General features: G+C 48.2%; 2 protein-coding genes across 5 annotated transcripts in view; one reads left to right on the top strand and one right to left on the bottom strand.

The window, feature by feature from the left end:
- The first annotated feature begins 300 nt into the window (after positions 1-300).
- Positions 301-3899, top strand: eif2s3 (eukaryotic translation initiation factor 2, subunit 3 gamma). Its single transcript, XM_054765573.1, has 12 exons — positions 301-369; positions 725-788; positions 867-994; positions 1055-1176; positions 1651-1745; positions 1831-1989; positions 2492-2626; positions 2704-2798; positions 2886-3030; positions 3098-3267; positions 3341-3513; positions 3600-3899. The coding sequence occupies exons 1-12, from the start codon at positions 301-303 to the stop codon at positions 3661-3663; spliced, it is 1419 nt and encodes a 472-aa protein (XP_054621548.1). The 3' UTR covers positions 3664-3899.
- Positions 3900-4906: 1007 nt separating this feature from the next.
- LOC129173787 (sodium channel protein type 4 subunit alpha B-like) overlaps positions 4907-18488 on the bottom strand; it is a 50845-nt gene continuing 37263 nt past the window's right edge. The window contains exons 21-33 of one of the 4 annotated variants that reach the window (XM_054764913.1): positions 16739-16879; positions 16558-16678; positions 16292-16488; positions 15384-15504; positions 12266-12420; positions 12013-12186; positions 11818-11940; positions 11462-11737; positions 10727-10780; positions 10512-10649; positions 10320-10424; positions 9974-10244; positions 4907-9252 (exon numbers count right to left, since the gene is read on the bottom strand). In XM_054764913.1, the coding sequence (XP_054620888.1) occupies positions 7961-9252; positions 9974-10244; positions 10320-10424; positions 10512-10649; positions 10727-10780; positions 11462-11737; positions 11818-11940; positions 12013-12186; positions 12266-12420; positions 15384-15504; positions 16292-16488; positions 16558-16678; positions 16739-16879 (3168 nt within the window). In that variant the 3' untranslated portion in view covers positions 4907-7960. Of the gene's footprint in view, positions 9253-9973; positions 10245-10319; positions 10425-10507; positions 10650-10726; positions 10781-11461; positions 11738-11817; positions 11941-12012; positions 12187-12265; positions 12421-15383; positions 15508-16291; positions 16679-16738; positions 16880-18488 lie in introns of all 4 variants that reach the window. The other 3 variants (XM_054764912.1, XM_054764911.1, XM_054764910.1) reach the window with 3 other exon arrangements.

The raw sequence follows: 18488 nt of genomic DNA on the forward strand, positions 1-18488 counted from the left end.
TAAACATTTATGCAAATTGATATTTTGGATTTATCACAGTTGACGTTTTATTAAGTTTTTGACAGTGCCCGCAAGTTGCATCAGCTACAGTGGAAGGACCCCTTCGGCGAAGGGCTTGAACAACGGTTTGAACAAAGTAAAGAATAAAGTGCAAGTCACAAATCGTTCAAACTACTGTATACGAATACAAGCGACTTTTGAATAGATGACACATAGTAATAGAGCCGCTGGATTTATTTTGTAAATGCCACTTTTCAGGCATTGTCCCCGGCTGCCTCTTTCATTCTCTTTTCATTCAAGATGGCGGGCGACGAGTCTGGAACAACGCTGGGTCAGCCTCACTTGGCCAAACAAGACCTCAGTACTCTCGTAAGTGGCCTTTCAACAGTACTGAGGCGTTTGTATTTTTGTGTCGGAGGCTGTCGTTGAACTAGTAGCTTTACTTCAAGTGTTTCCTCTGCGCTTAGCTAATTCGGAGACACTGCCACCACCCGGTATATGACGGCCGGCAAGTAGTTCGTAGCATCTGTGCTTCTAACAAAGATCAAACTTGATACATTTACATACAGTCACGTTTAAGCATCTGTCATGTGTGTTGCTATTATAACTGCATCAAGCTATTATTAAAATGTAGGGGTGAGTTGTGTAATAGGTAAAGGAAAGAATATGCATGCTCAGCTATATGAACATTGGAACAAATGATGTGTTTTGTGTGTTTCCTCAGGATGTGTCCACCCTGACGACTCTGTCCCCAGAGATTATCAGCAGGCAGGCCACCATCAACATTGGTAAGGACATAAACAAAGCTTTGTTCTCTGCGATAGTACGATGTGGCTAATAATTAGGTGTCTTGTCTTGACTCCCAGGCACCATCGGTCATGTGGCCCACGGGAAGTCCACGGTGGTCAAGGCCATCTCAGGTGTTCACACCGTCAGGTTCAAGAACGAGCTGGAGAGGAACATCACCATCAAGCTAGGCTATGCTAATGCTAAGGTATGTGGTGCTGATAGCAGGCTTCCGCTGTTAAGATGCTAACCGCCTCTGTGTTGTTAGATCTACATGCTGGATGACTCCAGCTGTCCCAGGCCCGAGTGCTATCGATCTTGTGGTAGTAGCACCCCCGACGAGTTCCCCACAGACATTCCCGGCACTAAAGGCAACTTCAAACTTGTCAGGTTTGTGAGTCCACCTCGCCTCCAGTCCCAGCGCTTGTTGTTGGTCTAACGTGGCACTACCTGTTGCTTTGGTGTGCACCTGCAGTGTTTCAATGTGACAAAGAAGACTGAGAAGAGCCGTATGTGCTTTCATGTCTCACACTCCAAAATGATCCAATAAGACCAGAAAAAGTCGCTAGATTTGTCGCTTTTTTATGAAAAAGAGTATCTGGAGGGGTCTGAATATTTGCTAAATATAGCAACAAGTTGGAAACGCTGATCGCTCCTTTTATAAAAGAATGAGCACGTTCCAGGAATACAAATACATGGGAAACTAATTTTTCAATCACTTCTTTAGATCAAAATTGCTAAAATAACTAAAGAAAATTGTCTGGGAAACACTGACCTGACAGCCAAAGTGTACATTCTCAAAGGCAAAGATGTGTCTGACACCTGACTTTGTTTTCAAGACAATCTGTGTGGCAACTCTTGTAGACACGTGTCCTTTGTGGACTGTCCCGGTCACGACATTTTGATGGCCACCATGTTGAACGGAGCTGCCGTCATGGACGCCGCCCTCCTGCTGATCGGTGAGTGTGCTCGTTTGGACCAGCCCGCGCATGGAACATGTGACAAAGCCTTTCCACCTGACGGCGATCTGCCGTCCTCTCGCAGCGGGGAACGAGTCGTGCCCTCAGCCGCAGACGTCTGAGCATCTGGCCGCCATCGAGATCATGAAGCTGAAGCACATCCTCATCCTGCAGAACAAGATTGACCTGGTGAAGGAGAGCCAGGCCAAGGAACAGTACGAGCAGATCCTGGCCTTTGTGCAGGGTAAGAAACAAACATTTTATTTTTTGTCCATTTACCAGAAATGGCGATTGCGTTTATTTATGTAAAGCACAAAAAGTGTTTTTCACTGGAAGTTAACTTTTTGGCTTTCGTAATGATTTGGAGTGCTTGAGAAAGTGGAAAAGGGGAACGTAGTTCTGTTTAAAGACATGGTTATTAATTAACCAGTATACTGCACCGCGCAGCAACACAACCAGTGTTGTAATAGCTCAGTCTGGCATTAATAGCGCTCCTGTGTTCATTGTAAACAGTACAGTCAATGTAACACACATGACTTTCACGCAAGAGAAAAAAAGAAAAAAAATGTCAGGAGGTTTCCTACCGCCACAGCTGTTAATGCCAATGTTTAGTTTTTGTTTTTTTTAACATGGCGACTGTAGGAGATTAGACTGCAGCAGTTAATGAAAGAGAGGCATTAATTGGAGCAGCGACAGCATAGTCGATGACAATAATTCTACATGCACATGCTTTGTTTGATGGACAGGCACGGTGGCGGAGGGCGCCCCCATCATTCCCATCTCTGCTCAGCTCAAGTACAACATTGAGGTGGTGTGCGAGTACATCGTCAAAAAGATCCCGGTTCCCGTCCGAGACTTCTCCTCCAAGCCCAGACTCATCGGTAAGACGCGGCGCGAGAAACCTCGTCGTTTGCCTCGTCCTTTTTGGTCTCATCGAAGTGATCGCCTTGCCTCTCAGTCATCAGGTCGTTTGACGTGAACAAGCCCGGCTGTGAAGTTGACGACCTGAAAGGTGGGGTGGCAGGCGGAAGTATCCTGAAGGGGGTGCTCAAGGTGAGTCTGCGCTGTGGGCTTATTCACACAAATGTGGCCCAAGTGGCGAATGACGTCAGCATAATAATGGGTGTCGTGTGTCAACAGGTGGGCCAGGAGATCGAGGTGCGACCGGGCATCGTGTCCAAGGACCACGAAGGAAAGCTGATGTGCAAGCCCATCTTCTCCAAGATCGTCTCCCTCTTCGCCGAACACAACGACCTTCAGTACGCCGCGCCCGGAGGCCTCATCGGTACGTCTGCACACTTCTCATTTCCTGTGGAACAATTTAGGCTGATCAAGTTAGCGTCTCTTTGCAGGCGTGGGCACAAAGATCGACCCCACGCTGTGCCGTGCAGACAGAATGGTGGGTCAGGTGCTGGGCGCCGTCGGTGAGCTGCCAGAGATCTTCACCGAGCTGGAGATCTCCTACTTCCTGCTCAGGAGGCTGCTGGGCGTGCGCACTGAAGGAGACAAGAAAGCCGCCAAGGTGAGCAAAGTCTCTTTCACCCTCTGATGGTCTTTTGTGTCGTGCTGACAAGACGTTTTCGGCGCCATTGCAGGTCCAGAAGCTTTCCAAGAATGAAGTATTGATGGTGAACATCGGGTCACTGTCCACAGGCGGCCGCGTCAGCGCCGTCAAAGCCGATCTGGCCAAGATTGTCCTCACCAACCCGGTCTGCACTGAAGTCGGAGAGAAGATCGCCCTGAGTCGACGTGTGGAGAAACATTGGCGGTGAGGATGAGTCTCTGATCAATGCTTGCACATGTCATCGGCCCTTTCGCTGTCATCTCACTGGCTCCTCCTCCTTTTCTCCTCAGTCTGATTGGCTGGGGACAGATCAGGAGAGGCGTGACCATCACGCCCACAGTGGACGACGACTGAGGAGGGCTACAGCGGACATTACTGAGCGCATCACAACTCGCCTTGATTTTATTTTACATTCTTCTCCCGCCAAAGAGGACAGACGGGAAGGGCGCCTCATCGCGAAACGTCGCCTGCCTCCCCGCCAGTGTGGCGAGGAGACACTTTGGACTGTCGTGATCATCCTCCATTGGAGATGTTTTAGTGCAGCAAACTGTCCCTTTCTCTCTCATCAAATAAAGTACATTTGGAACTAACTTTGTGTTTCTTGTATATCATTGAAGACCTGCAATGCAGTATTTTATGGCTGATAAACTACAGCTATATCATGGACGTGGTATTTACATTTTTAACTCTTTAGTTAATAATTGCTCTAAAATCCACAATTTTTTATATTTTGTACAGGTTTGTTATTTTATGTTTAGATAAAATGTATTATAAATATGAGAAATGTATGCTGAATACGTCCCTAAAGTATCATGAATTAATCTAAGAGAAATTAAGTGAAAGCAAACTTGAGGACATCAAGTTGACGTGCACTAGACATGACGGCAGCAACAATCAACGTTTCACTGCGTTCACAGTGCTGGACCATCAGTACTCCTGCTGTCCACTAGAAGGCGGTAAACTACCACGAAGGCTGCATTTTGTGTTATCAGTGCGAATCAAACGTCACTGTTTTTTCTGGTATACCAGCCCCTTTTAAATAAACCTTAATAACACAAACACTTCATGTCACTGTGATCATCACGTTTGTTATTACGGGGTAAATCGGCACGAATGTTATAAATAAACCGCAAGGTTTTAATCATTGAGCGCTCATAACACGCAAAAATGAACGTTACTGCCCTCTGTTGGTTGAGATTGGAAAGTGCAACTAATTTATCATAAACGGGGCTTCAATGTGATTGGCAGCTCAATCCAAAGGGGTGACGTCCCATGTGCCTGTTTTTTACGTCCATCACTACATTCTTTACAGTTTTAATTAAGATGAATAGCAAAACCACGCCCATGAAATTTTAATGTCTTCATCTTTCAGTCACAAGCGAAAATGTGGGGTTGGTTTACCAGCATTCGGCGGCGAGGTCAGGCTTTCCCAGCACCTCATCAACGCCTGTTGCTGCCATGGCGACGACGACACATAAACACACACAGCAGCGACATGTCCCCCAGGACTGTCAATCATCACAATCATCACGCTACACACACACACACACACACACACACACACACAAACACAAATCACGCCAAATGGTAGGTTTGTGTCTGGTTTATTACAGCAGGGTTTTTTTTCTTTTAAGTACATTTATTTGCAAAATACTAAAGAGTATTACAACTCAAAGTACTAAAAAGTTTATATATCGTATTCATCATCATCAGAATTATTAATTATCGTCTCTAAAACACCTGTGGGAAAGGAGGGGGCGGGTCACTGAGGCACAACTTTCTCCTTCTTCCAATATTTTACTGGCAAAAGAGCGGTAGTAACTCTTTTTGTATTCAGTTAGTCTTTCCAGAACCTCCTTTAGAGTGACTTGGCTTTAGAGTTTCTAAAACGGGCAAAAACAAACAAACAAAAAAAACTCGGCGGCGACACAAGATGGCGTCAGGATAGACGACTCCGCCCCCCCATGTACGAACAACACCCCTCTGTCACCAACAAGGCAACTTTTTGGAGATATGAGGTTCTCCGCATCGCTGATATGACGCTCACAAACCACGCTGACACCAAGTGGTAATGATAAAATAGCAAATAATCATCCATTTTGAACACGTGGCGCTTGTATTGCGTTTATTCGAGCTCTTCTTCTTTTGGGTTGATCGGCGACAATAGGTGCGTGACCGCCACCTACCGGACAGAAGTAGTACTATAGCTTTAATTTTGAACAGGAAAATGGAGGTCTAACACCAAATAGGCTGTCGAACCAGCACAAAAACGATGGGAGCTTCCATCATTCTTCATACAGTGTATTCGACTTTATGTAATTGTGATCACTACTGAAAATGAAAGGAAAAACGATGCAAGCTTCCTGAACTTTTAAGCGAAAGCAGTCAATCAACCGTCTCGGAGGCGGGCCTTCTGCCACTTTTTAAAGCTTTCCTATTGGCTGACGAGTATAAATGTGCTTAAACGGTTGTTCTCCTCTCCTTGGTTTCTTTTTGAATGTTTCATTCATGAAAAGCTAGTGTGAGCACATGACATGAAGTAATACGTTTATTACTATTAATATTTAAGAATCTATTTATTTTCTTTATATTTATGTCATCAAGTTGTGTTTAACATGCAGTAACAACTAGCTGCCAGCAGGGGAGCTGCAGCACATTTACAAGTTGTTTACACCACGTGTTTTTGAGGCTCGCCAGCTCAGAAGCGGGGTCACATGGTTGACAAGAAGGATGGAGGAGGGAAAGTGGGCGGAGTCACTGAGAACGTCATATTAAAAAAAAAAAGCAAGAGATGACAGAAGCTCATTAGGCGGTCACATGAGCAGCCGACCAATGGCGTGGAGTGTTGTTGTGGCAGGCACACTCGCGGTCTATTGCTAGTTGAAAACAGCCCTTCAGCTCACAGCGCACACCTGTCCACTATGTACACGCAAGAACCTTCTACTTTCAACAGTAGAAATAAAAGTCCAGGTGGCGCTATTTTCCTTTTTTTACAGATCCCCTCAGGTGGGCGGGACAACAGAACCACTTTGACACAAAGAAGAGCCACCGCTGGCAGTCGAGGCGCCAGCGCGTTTGTGCATTTCCTGTTTTATCGTACAGTGACGACAAGACCCTGGAAGGTAGAAAGGTGGTGGTGTTCTCAAACGTAGACTTCCGGAGGTCTCGGCTAACCGTTATTGCTCCACACGCTTGTTTGTTTTTTGTCTCTGTGCAAAAAAAAGCGCATCACGTCCGTGTCTTCGTATAAAACGGAGCACGAAACGTACGCATAAATAAATAAATAAGTAGACAAATACATTAAATTGACGAGGACTTGACCTTTCAGTGTCATTTCTTTGGGAGGAACTCGATGTCTTGTGTGCAAATATTTAGTTTTTTTGTTGTGGAATGAAACTTTAGCTAGGGAAAGAGGAAGTGGAAAAACCTGCGTCATGCTTTCACTTTCAACACTTTAAACGTTTGACGTCTTTGCCTCTTTTGTCCCAACTAACAAGCTTCCTCATGTAGTTCAATAGAGTACAATAAGGAGCGCGGTCATGATGAATGAATAAATCAGTGTTTGAATGTATATCAGGGGTCACCAATGTGGTGCCCGCAGGCACCAGGTAGCCCCCACGACCACATGAGGCGCCCGCAGGCCTGCTTTTCATTTAGGTTTTCAGTTAATAATGTGAGAACACTAGAAAGCAATGTATTCTGAAACATAAAATGTGAGTTGTGGATACCAGCATTTTGTGAATGTTTTGGTAAAATAAGCATATTTGATTTGTTTGGGTTGAAATAAGGTATGAAAATCATTTCTACAAAAATGAGTAGCTGTGGCCATTTTCATTTTGTAAAAGTAGCTCTCACAAGAAAAAACGTTGGTGACCCCTGATGTATATGAATGTAGGTTTTTCCAGGCGCATAATTCCAAATAACTAGTGTTGCTGATTGTCACCTTTTCGTCCGCAGTCTATTTTGGTTAAACGTGCGTGGCAGCCCGTGCTAACACCACTGACGAAGGTTAACAACAGGCAAGTGACAATGAGAGCAAAAGCCAAAAGGATTTGAGTGATTTGATCTTCGAGCTTGTTTTTGTAAATGTGTGACGATGCCAAAATTTTTTTTTTTTCCGGTGACGTAAAAAGTGCACAACTGGAAAAGAAAAAGATGGCGTTGTCTTCCTCTCGTCCATTCAAACGTTGCAGCTGCACAGGAGCAAACTGCAAAGCTTTTTTGTTTTCAACTTACTGTAAAAAATATAAAAAATAGTAATAATCGTACAGCTATTAAAAGACTGGTCAACAAAGTTTTACTTTTACTACCAAAATATCCCCTATCCTCATGTTGTCTCTCCGCGGCAAGCGCAAACACTCGAGCGGGCGAGTTAGCTAAGGTCGCTAACGCTGCTCTTGGCAGATAAATGAAGGATACATCAGTGATATAGTGCTTGGGAGTCAGAGGTGGTTCAATGTTTAGGTCCACACAAGAAAAGGCGACGTTGACAGATTTTGCCCTTGAAGAAACCCCTGCAGTTCCAGGAGCTACCAGCAGGGGCCAGGAGGTATCTATCCAGGTAGTAAATGTTTACTCACTCCTCGGCCACCATACATTCAGTGAACAAAAGCAGGAAGTTGTCGTTCGGAACATTTTTTGCTTCTTGTGTCTACGGTATCGCTTCCAGTCTGTCAACTGCCGTCCTCGAGTGTTCGCTCGGCTCGCTGCCGCTCGGTTCCGTCTTGGCAGCGAGTGGGTGAAAGACGTCTGGTGTGGCTCGTGTCACGCTGTTGTATGAGGGGGGCGACGAGGTGGAGGAGACAGTCTCCGAGCGCTCCATCCCGATCAGACCGGAGCCGTAGTTCTCTCTGATCATGGTGGCAATCAGCCCCTCTTTCTCCGGCGCCTCCTCCCTTGACTCCGCCTCCTTCTCTGCGCCAGCGTCCTCGCCGTTGGTCCGTGCGTGGCGAGGAGTGGTGATCTGGCGGTACAAGAAGGAGGCGGCCTTCATCTGCCGCCTGACCAGATGTCTGCGGTAGCAGCGCTGGATGACAGCGGCCGAGACGTCCTCCTGCTTGCGTCTGAGCGTGGTGGTGATGGGCTCGTAGGAGATCTTGGATGGGTTGGCCATCATAAACTTCTCCTCCATCTGCTGCTTGAGGGCGTCCATCTCGCCCGACTCGCCCAGCACGCGCTTGGTGAAGGCGAAGAGGATGTCCAGGCAGTGGATCTTGTCCCCGCTTACCATGGGCAGGTCCATGGAGATCAGCTTGATCTTGTTGGGCTTCCCGATGCGCAGCGGCTCCGACAGCGAGTCAGCGAAGTCGGACAGTTTGGCGTACTCGATGAACTGTGTGGCCTCGGGGTCGAACTTCTCCCAAACCTCGTAGAACATCTCGAAGTCGTCCTCGCTCAGCGGCTCGGTGCTCTCCTCTGTGGCCACGCTGAAGTTCTCTAGGATGATGGCGATGTACATGTTGACCACGATGAGGAAGGAGATGATGATGTAGGTGACAAAGAAGGTGATGCCCACTGACGGGTTCCCGCAGTTCCCGCGCTGGGTGGTCCCCGTGTGCGGGATGTTGGGGTTGCACTCCTCGGGCGAGTTATTGAGGATGGGACTGAGCAGACTGTCCCAGCCGGCTGACGTGGTGATCTGGAACAGGCAGATCATGCTGTTCCCGAACGTCTCAAAGTTGAACATGTCGTCGATGCCCGCCTGCCGCTTGACGTAGGCGAAGTTAGCCATGCCGAAGATAGCGTAAATAAACATGACGAGGAAGAGGAGCAACCCGATGTTGAAGAGGGCGGGCAGCGACATCATGAGGGCGAACAGCAGCGTCCGGATGCCCTTAGCGCCTCGGATAAGACGCAGGATGCGCCCGATGCGGGCCAGTCGGATCACCCGGAAGAGGGTCGGCGACACAAAGTACTTCTCGATGATGTCAGCAAGCACGATGCCTGTAAACACGGACACCACCATGAGATCAACACATTTTGACGCCCCTCAGCAGCACACGCGCACACGCGCACACACGCACACACACAGCGATGTTGCTTCATGGGAGGTGCAGGTGATGGAAGGGAAGAGTGTGAGGGGTGTGGTTTGTGTGTGTGGGGGGGGGGCAGAGTGGAGTGGGAATTGCCTCGTACATCAACCCCCCCCCCAACACACACACACACACTCAAGTTGATGTAACAGCTCAATCATGTTTGATTTCTCTCCAGAGACCCGCCCCCTGGCAGCATTGATTGCTGCTGTTACCTTCACCTCCCCAGGCGGCCTCGTCTCAGTGTGGACACACACAGGCACACGCACGCAAGCGCGCGCACACACACACACTCACACTTAATCACATACTTGTAGCGAGCTAACAGGGGGAAATGAAACATGAACAGTGATAGATAAATGAACTGCTTAGTCTGTGCGTGTGTCACGTGAGCCACCTCTGTGCGTGCGTGTGTGTGTGTGTGTGTCCAAACGAGACCTTGGTGTGGAGGGACACCAAGGCCACCCAGGCCGTCACAGAGATGACAGATAACTGTCAGACTGACATGACATGACATCCCGCTATTGGATCGGATGGCTCACCCTGACACTAACAAAAACACATGCACGTGCACATACATGCACGCACGCACGCTGCCCTCTACTGGTCAAAGAGTGATAAAGTGTTCCTACCAACGATGGATAGAATGACGACCACAAAGTCGAAGATGTTCCAGCCCACGGTGAAGAAGTAGCACCGGAGCGCTACGATCTTCACCATGCACTCGGCGGTGAAGACCACGATGAAGGCCAGGTTGATGTTGTTGAGGATGTGCTCCATCTGCGGCGACTGCTCGTCCGTTTCCACCATCATGGTGATCATGTTGAGGAGGATCAGCACCATGATGATGATGTCGAAGGCCTGCTTGCCCACCAGGTCGAAGAAGAAGCCCTGCACGTCGTTCTGCGAGAGCAAGAGGAGGAACGTGTCGGCGAGTTCTTTTGGAGTGAGGAGGTGTGACTGGGATGTGGTACCAACCAGAGGTCTGGGGATGGGCTTCTGGGGTTTCTTGGAACCCAGTTTCTTCATGGCGTTGTAGTATTTCTTCTGTTCCTCTGTCATGAAGATGTCCTGTCCTCCTAAGTGCAGCCAAGAAGACAGCAGAATGTTATTTTCACCCACCAAGATGACATGAAACCTTTCCTTTGGACGTCAGCGGTGCAAACTTATCTTTCTTTTCTGCTGGTTGAAGTTGTCGATAATGACGCCGATGAAGAGGTTGAGGGTGAAAAAGGAGCCAAAGATGATGAAGATGACAAAATAGAGATACATGTACAGGTTGATCTCCTTGATGGGCTGCTCCTCCACCTGCGGGCGACACGGTTCACGTTCAAACAAGCTGACGCCATCTCGGTTGTTGAAGATGATGAGGTGCTGTGACTTACGGCTCGCGAGTCCACCGCGGCGTACATGATCTCCATCCAGCCTTTGAAGGTGGCCTTCAAGACAGGACAAGACAACACACAGTCAGTCCTCCATGTGACCTTTAGAGGGCGCCATGGCGGGAAGGCAAAGATTACGACTTTGAGGAAACATCCACAGGCTGTCGGATCGCCATGGCAACAGCCGTCAACACATCCTTTTATGGACTTCCTTCCTCCTGACAAACTTTCTACAGCCTGGGGCTGCCTTCAGACGCTAATGCTCCTAGTTGCCACGGCGACCAGCCAAACACGGGGAGATGCCGAACACCCGTTGCCAAGGAGACGGCGCTCATTCAGTTCTCGCAGTGAATCAACAGATCTTCCATTTTCTTCTCTTCTTCATCTTGTTTTTTTGCACTTCCCGTTCATCCTCTCGTTTTCTCTCCCTTCATCCTCGCTGCCCTGCACTCCTCTTCATCCTACTCTTCCTCGCTCTTCATGTCTGCCTACTTAGTGGCTCTAAAAATAAAAGCCTCTCAGGGCTGATTGACTGGCGGCGCGTTGAACGCCAGCAGCGGCGGCGGAGGCTAAAGTACAAGCTGGAGCGAGGGTGATGATGAGAGGATGGAGACCATGAAGGAAAGTGTCTTTGTTCACTTAGTGGAGGATCGAGGGAGGATGAAGATGGAGCGATTACCGTCTTCATCCTTCCAGTATGATTTCAGTGGGGAAAAAGACAAAGTAAAAACATCTCACCACTTGGAGGAGCGCCAGGTACCCGGCGCCCACGTTGTCGAAGTTGACCTTGACCTTGGTCCAGTAGTAGAGCGACGTGTCGTTGAGCGCCTCGCACTCCGATTTGTTGTTGATGAAGCCGGCGTCATAAATGTGCCCCGTCCTGTTGACGCAGCGTCCGAACTTCCCTGCGAACAGGTTGACGCCCATGATGCTGAAGATGAGCCAGAAGATGAGGCAGACCAGCAGCACGTTCATGATGGACGGGATGGCGCCGATCAGCGCGTTGACCACCACCTGCAAGCACGGACGTATGCGGATGTCGTCATGCGAGGGGAACGGTTGTCTGTGTCCGACCTGCATGCCTCATGCCTTACCCTCATGCCTTCGAACCTGGAGAGCGCTCTGAGGGGTCGAAGTGCACGCAGCGTTCGCAGTGACTTGATGGCGGCAAAGTCCGAATAACCCAGCGTGTTGGCCACCAAGCTGACCAGCGACACCTGCAGGAGACGGAGAGACGAGACACTTGGCGCCGGTCAATTAGAAGTTGGCGAGCGGTGGCTGCAACTTACGTCAACAATGAGGAAGTCCAGCCAACACCAGTAGTTGGTAAAGTACTTCTTGAAACCGTACGCCAACCACTTGAGCATCATCTCCAAGATGAAGATGTACGTGAAGATCTTGTCAGCGTATTCCAGCACCACCTTGACCACCTTCCTCTGCTCAATGTAGATATCCTCAAAGGCCTGCGAGGGGGGTAGGAGACAGAGACGACATCACCAACAAGTCCCACATGCTCTGAAGCGAGTCGGCCTCAAGTCTGACCAGCGCGCCCGAGCTGAGGAGGATCATGAAGATGATGAAGGTCTCAAACCAGCTGTGCTCCACAATCTGATAGCACGTCTTCCTCATCCTCCACCACACCTGCCCGAGACCCGCCGTCGTGTCCACGTCGCAACACTGGAACCTGGAGACACACACTGCATGGAGGCAGAGAAACAGATTACTCCTGGTGATGAGACAAAGATTTTAAACAAACTAATCCTCATGAAATCTCAATTAACGCACTTCTATAATTACACTCTTAGCATTTTGAGTGCGTATGTTCACACTGAGAAGTTGGGCACCATCGTCATGACAGTAATCCATCTGGGACAGCACGACACCGCACTCTCAGTAACTAAGTACGCAGTGTACATAGTTTACATCTTGATGTGTACTGACATTTGAGACTTCCAACATGGCTGCCTAGTTGCCATGGTTACCAGCAACATTTTTGGCATCACTGAAGGCTTCCTGTGGCACACACTTTCCCGCTGATTGCTACTTTAATTAATGTGCTCTGTTGCCATGGTTACTAATTGGCCTCAGTGATTTAAAGATCCAGCACTCAATCAGCACACTTGTTGTGTGTGACAGAAATCCCCTTCCTCCGCCCGTATTGAACGCAGCTCTAAATGCTTCATTAAATCAACACACCGATGACGCCTTCTTCGTTCGGCGCATCGAGCGCCATCGAGCGCCACTCAGAAAAAGCCGTTGATCGATCCCCCTGCAATGTGACTGAGCCCGACTGTGCGACACCTAAACGCACCGTGTGCAACACACAGCATGCTGTCCACTGCTTTTCATTCAGAACGATGGTCCAGTTTGAACGTGAGTGAACCATGTGTGTCGCTCATGGGCACTGTGGCATGCTTCCATCTGAGTACGGGAAAAAAAAAAAAATCACACACACACACACACACACACAAACACACACACACACACACACACACACACACACACATTCCCTCTTGATGGTGTGTGCGGCGTCACATTAAGCCAAAGAGGTGGCATTTAGACGCCTAATGAAGCAGATAATCTAACGATGCTGGCACTGCATGAGTGTGTGTGTGTGTGTGTGTCACCAAGGTTCAGTGGGTCCTTCACTTTGCATGCGAGCAAATACATTTGATCTTTCTGCATGTGTGTGGCTTAAGGTGTGCACGTGTGTTGGCAAAGATAATAGCGACATAACCAGGACGCCAACGGTGAATCACTCTGTCAACGTCAACATTAGCTTAGGTCTTATCTTAGCATTGTTAAGAAGGGTTGTCGCCCTGGCAGCTGACTGACAGCTTGACATATTTAGTCATGACGCAAACCGAGCAATAAACTTTTGTTCTGGTGAAGAAGAGACGGCACCAAACACAAGGGTTCACGAGGAGCGGAGGAACGGAGAAAAGTGCCAACTTGCATCAAATAAGCAGAGCTCAGCAGAGTGCGGCGTGACGCTGGCGGCGAGTGTGCCGCTCTTCATCACCAGTAGAAAAACAACACGGTGACCTTCACTTATCTGAAAGCTTGCTGAACACTTGCTGGGATTTTCCCGCTCAGCTGACCTTTCTGTCTCCGATGTGAATAATTAGCGGCATCGCACTTAAGGCCATCACACACACACACACACATTGATCAGCTAACCTGTTTTGTCTTCATGGCAGACTGTGGACAACTACATACATGTACTGCTTCTACTATTTGAAGTGTTCATAATGTCTCTACTGATGATGATGATGAACATCGCGTGTGCTCTCCTAACTGCACCAGCACAGACCAAGCAGTGCACGCAGTGAGCAAGCCGGCGGCAGCTGGACGTCCTGCCAAGTGTAGAGGCCTCTGTAAGCTCCAGATGGCCTGACATACACACACACACACACACACACACACACACACACACACAAATTGCTTGATGCACTTTGCAAAGTAATACATTAAATGTCTCGTGTTGATGTGACAAATTTGTCCAAATAAATATAATTTTTAGTTTTTATTACATGTTATTTTATTGTTTTGTTTATTATTGTTATTTTCTTTTATTAAACAAAATTAATACATCACTAAATATTTTGACTACATAAACTAATTGTAATAAATACAAAATAACACTAATATTGAATGTTTAATATTTTATAGTATTGTTATATAGCAGAAAATAGAATAATTTATGTTAATTAATAAAGGAACATAACATAAAAAATTATTAAAATAAAATAATTATATTTTCCGGGAAAAGAATCAGACAAAAATGTGCATGTTTTCAAAAATGGCATTGGATTGGCCACGCCCACAAAATCACAGCCAGATGGCGCGCTTGTTTTTTTTTGGTTTACGTGAGCAGCTGGTCCACTCAGAGAGGCTCCCTCGGTACCGGGGAACCAGTGCTGAGTCAGCGTGCTGCCGCCACTGATGCTGTGTGACGGGCTGGGAGACTGAGCCAGGATGCAGACCCAGTGGTGCCAGCAGGTGGCGCCGTGCCACACGACGACATCTGTTTTCTTCTAAAAAGTATTTGCGGGACCAAAGAGGTGGCGAGAGGAACCGAGGACTGGGTCCAAATATTCCTCACAGATTACATCAACAAATGATGAGCATGAAGAAGCTTAGCTAAGAGTTGTGTGCATTATTCGTGGTTTTTGCACCAAGAGAGTCACTGCAGCTAAAAATGTGGATTCATCCTATGTGGCGTTCCCAGCTGGATGGCCCGATTCTGTCTGAGCCTCTTGGCCTTCACAGTACCGCTGAACCAAGTGGACCAAATAAAAAAATGCAAGCACAAGTGTAACGTGTGAAATCAGAAGCGTGAGTGTGGTCACCGTGAAGACAAACGTCCTCTGGACCCGCTGAGTCAGGAGGGAAGCCAGGTGCTGCTTTCACCTGGATCAGAACCATAAATCTCATGATGAAGGTATTGGGGCGAGTGGGGGAGGGGCCGCTGGTTAATGACGCCACACTAGTCAGCCATTTGCGTCATGACTAACTAGCTGACTAAACAACAAACACAACCAGAATACACCTCATTCATTGTCTTTGATCACATGACCACAACATGCTACCAGCATCGCTAGCTCACATGTCACGTGTATGTCACATGTGTGTTCCTGTGCGAGCGGGCGGTGCTTACTGTCGGGGAAGCAGTTCTCGGGGTCCATCGCCTCTTCGGCCATCTCCGAGTACTCGTCTTCCTCCTCTCCGGGCTTCCTCAGGTCAACCGTGCTGCCCTCCGACAGGCTGATGTCGTCTTTCTGCTGACAACATGACACCATCACATGTTGCACACACGTGATGTGGATCACAACAAGACTTGTGTTCACGTGTGTGTCTGCCTGAAGGCCTACATGGACCGTGATGTTTGAAGGATGGAGAACATTTTTGATGTCTCACGTCAGACGAGACAAATCAAAGCATGTCCTGCCACCTGTCTCTGCAGAGAACACCTGCACTCTACTGAGGTCAAAAGTAGCCTGCTGCAGACTGAGGGAGGGGGCAACAGAGGTCCGGTCCTCCAAACACACCTGGCGGTCTGCACTTACTCTCGCATAAGTACTTTAAAATATACTCAGCCTCAAACGCTTCAGATACAAACACAAATCTCAATTGTCGCCAAGACAGCATTGCTTCATTTTAACATGGTAAAAGTGACGTGACCTTTAACCTGTCATTTGATTGGCCGAGGGTTCACTGCCTTTGCCATATCAGAAGGAGTGGAACTTCCATCCAGGAAGTTGGAAGTCAACTGAGAGCAGGTGCATGAGATGATTAAAGATGACCCATGATAATCAACTGAGTCAGCGCGTGCGCGCACACACACACACACACACACACACACACACACAAGCCACGACACAAATCTGTCGTTTCAAGTTAGATGCAAAGAGGGATGTCCTGCTGCTGACATCATGCACATGCACACACACAATGTTGCAGAAAATGCTGGAACATAATGCTTTGCTTAAAGCCTCCTCCTGTCCGTGCGTGTGCGTGTATGCGTGCATGCATGCGTGTGTGTGTGTGCAAGCTGTAGAACCCTACCTCCTGCTGGTCTCCCTCCTCTTCCTCCGAGTCCTCGCTCTGGTCGTCATGGCCCACCTCCTCGTCATCCTCCTCCTCGTCCTCGTCGGGGAACTCCACATCTGACTCTCCGGGGGCGATGGGAACACTGATGGTCAGGTTCGGGTTGGTCATGTAGCTGTCGTCCTCCGACACCACGTACTTCTCCACGTGGCGGCCTGGAAAATTCATGTGGTTCAGGAGCGCGGCATGTAGGTGTAGCTCGGCGTCAGACAAGGGTGCGGTACCTATGATGGCGCCGTTTGCCTCTGTGTGGATGCTGCTCAGACGTTTGAGCTTCATCATGGCTTTGGCCTCCTTTCGCTTCTGGCGGCGCCGCTTAAGGTTTCCGTTGAAGAAGTCCACCACCTGCACGGAACACAAAGAGGTGAGCGAGAGCATGTAGCGAGTAGGCGCACATGTGCACACCTGTGTGCGGCACCAGCCCAGGCCTCTGGTTATTCGGTGGATGGCGATGTGCAGGTTGTTCATCTCGCCGTCGTCATCAGGCGCTGACAGGTTGTCAGAGCTGAAGCTGCTGAGGAGCAGCGCCAGGAAGAGGTTCAATAGCTGTGGGCGAAACACGCCTCACGGTCACGCACATGATCCATTGTGAGGAAATTATTGTTGATTAAAGGCCGTTGAAGACAACTGGAGTGCAATACTTGGCTGCAGCCAGCAGAGGCACTATTGATACTATAATATATTTAATATAATATATAATTTTTAATATAATATATTTAATATATTTACACTAATATTAAAAACAACTACTGATTCATTGATTGTTAAATTTCCCCATTTATCTCCATAGTGTGTGTGTGTGTGTGTGTGTGTGTGTGTGTGAGAGAGAGGTGCAGCCATCTTTAAAAGTCACCAGGATGCTCACAGCTACTTCAGCACATAAATGTGAACGCAGGTGTGACCCAAAGTGACAAGTTGTGAACTGTGTGCATGTGTGTCACCTTCACAACAACACAATACGTAGTGAGAAGCAAATGTGTTATGAAACAACCAACATCCAGACACTTCCAATCCTGCTTGTGTAAAAGCAAATTGGGCCAGTGGGTCAATATCTGTGACCTGCGTGTGTGTGTGTGTGTGGGTGTGTGTGTATGTGTGTATTGATGCAATCCACTGGTGTCAGTGTGTGTTTTGGAGAGTCGTGTCTTGCTGTCACATGTCAGCTATTAATGACCCAAAGTACTGAGGTGCCATTGGACAGGGGTTGAGGGAGACACCAATAGGTCAATTGGTCCGCTGCTCCGCCAATGACCTTGCTCCACCACCTATGGCCCCCCTCCACAGACTGGACAGCAGCGTTTAAACGTGGGAACGACGTCAATAAACAAACAGGAAGCCAACATACAAATGCCACACCACAATCGCATGTGGGCGAGTGCGTTACCTCCCCCAAGGAAGATGGTTGACTAAAGCGAGTACACTCACTCGTCATATCGAAGCAAGCATTTTTATTCCAGTTTATCTTCTCAATGGATGATATGATAGGAAGTATACCTGGATGTACTTAAGAGTTTCTATAGTATTTTCCCTTGAGAAGAACAGAAAGAAGAATATAATGCTTACTGACATGTGAGGTCTGTACACACTTTTGTCAGATACCGTATGTTTGTGAGATTTGAACAAACCTCTCGGTATGAACTTAATAAAGTTCACCTCAGGTAGTCTCACACACACACAAACACAGAAATGAGCAATAACGTGATCGGTTTTTGGTGTTCCTTCTCATCACAACAAACCACCGTGAGCAAAGCCCCCCCTGGGAAAATGGATTGCAGCGTAAGGGACGGAGTGAAAGACCGTTTGTAACAAGAGCGAGAGAGGTGCGGAGGAGAGGAGGCGGGAAGGAAGAGGAAAGCAGCGGCCGCGCTAGGAAGCGTCTCGAGGCAGGTGCTCAGCAGGTGAAGTGCTGGCTCAGGGAAACACATTCACCTGCTCGTTTGTCATAACGAGAAACAGCAAACTAAACATCTGCTCACCCGCGGCAGCTGAACACACACACACACACACACACACACTTGTGCCGCACATATTCATCCAGTCAGGTCAGCACGTCCCCTGCAGGAGGAGATAGAGTTGCTGCTGCTGACAGGAGAAGAATAAGTGTGTGTTTGATTAGCGCCCCCCCATCTGCTTTGAGCCCCTACAATGGAGACAC

The sequence above is a fragment of the Dunckerocampus dactyliophorus genome, chromosome 21 (genome assembly GCF_027744805.1).
Source record: "Dunckerocampus dactyliophorus isolate RoL2022-P2 chromosome 21, RoL_Ddac_1.1, whole genome shotgun sequence".
Classification (NCBI taxonomy): domain Eukaryota; kingdom Metazoa; phylum Chordata; class Actinopteri; order Syngnathiformes; family Syngnathidae; genus Dunckerocampus; species Dunckerocampus dactyliophorus.

What these genes read in the sequence shown, in the direction of transcription:
- eif2s3 (XM_054765573.1), top strand. Translation starts at nt 301, where the DNA reads ATGGCGGGCGACGAGTCTGGAACAACGCTGGGTCAGCCTCACTTGGCC. An exon ending in AACAAGACCTCAGTACTCTC is followed by an intron (nt 370 to 724) that starts GTAAGTGGCCTT and finishes GTGTTTCCTCAG; the next exon opens with GATGTGTCCACCCTGACGAC. An exon ending in CGTGTGGAGAAACATTGGCG is followed by an intron (nt 3,514 to 3,599) that starts GTGAGGATGAGT and finishes TTTTCTCCTCAG; the next exon opens with TCTGATTGGCTGGGGACAGA.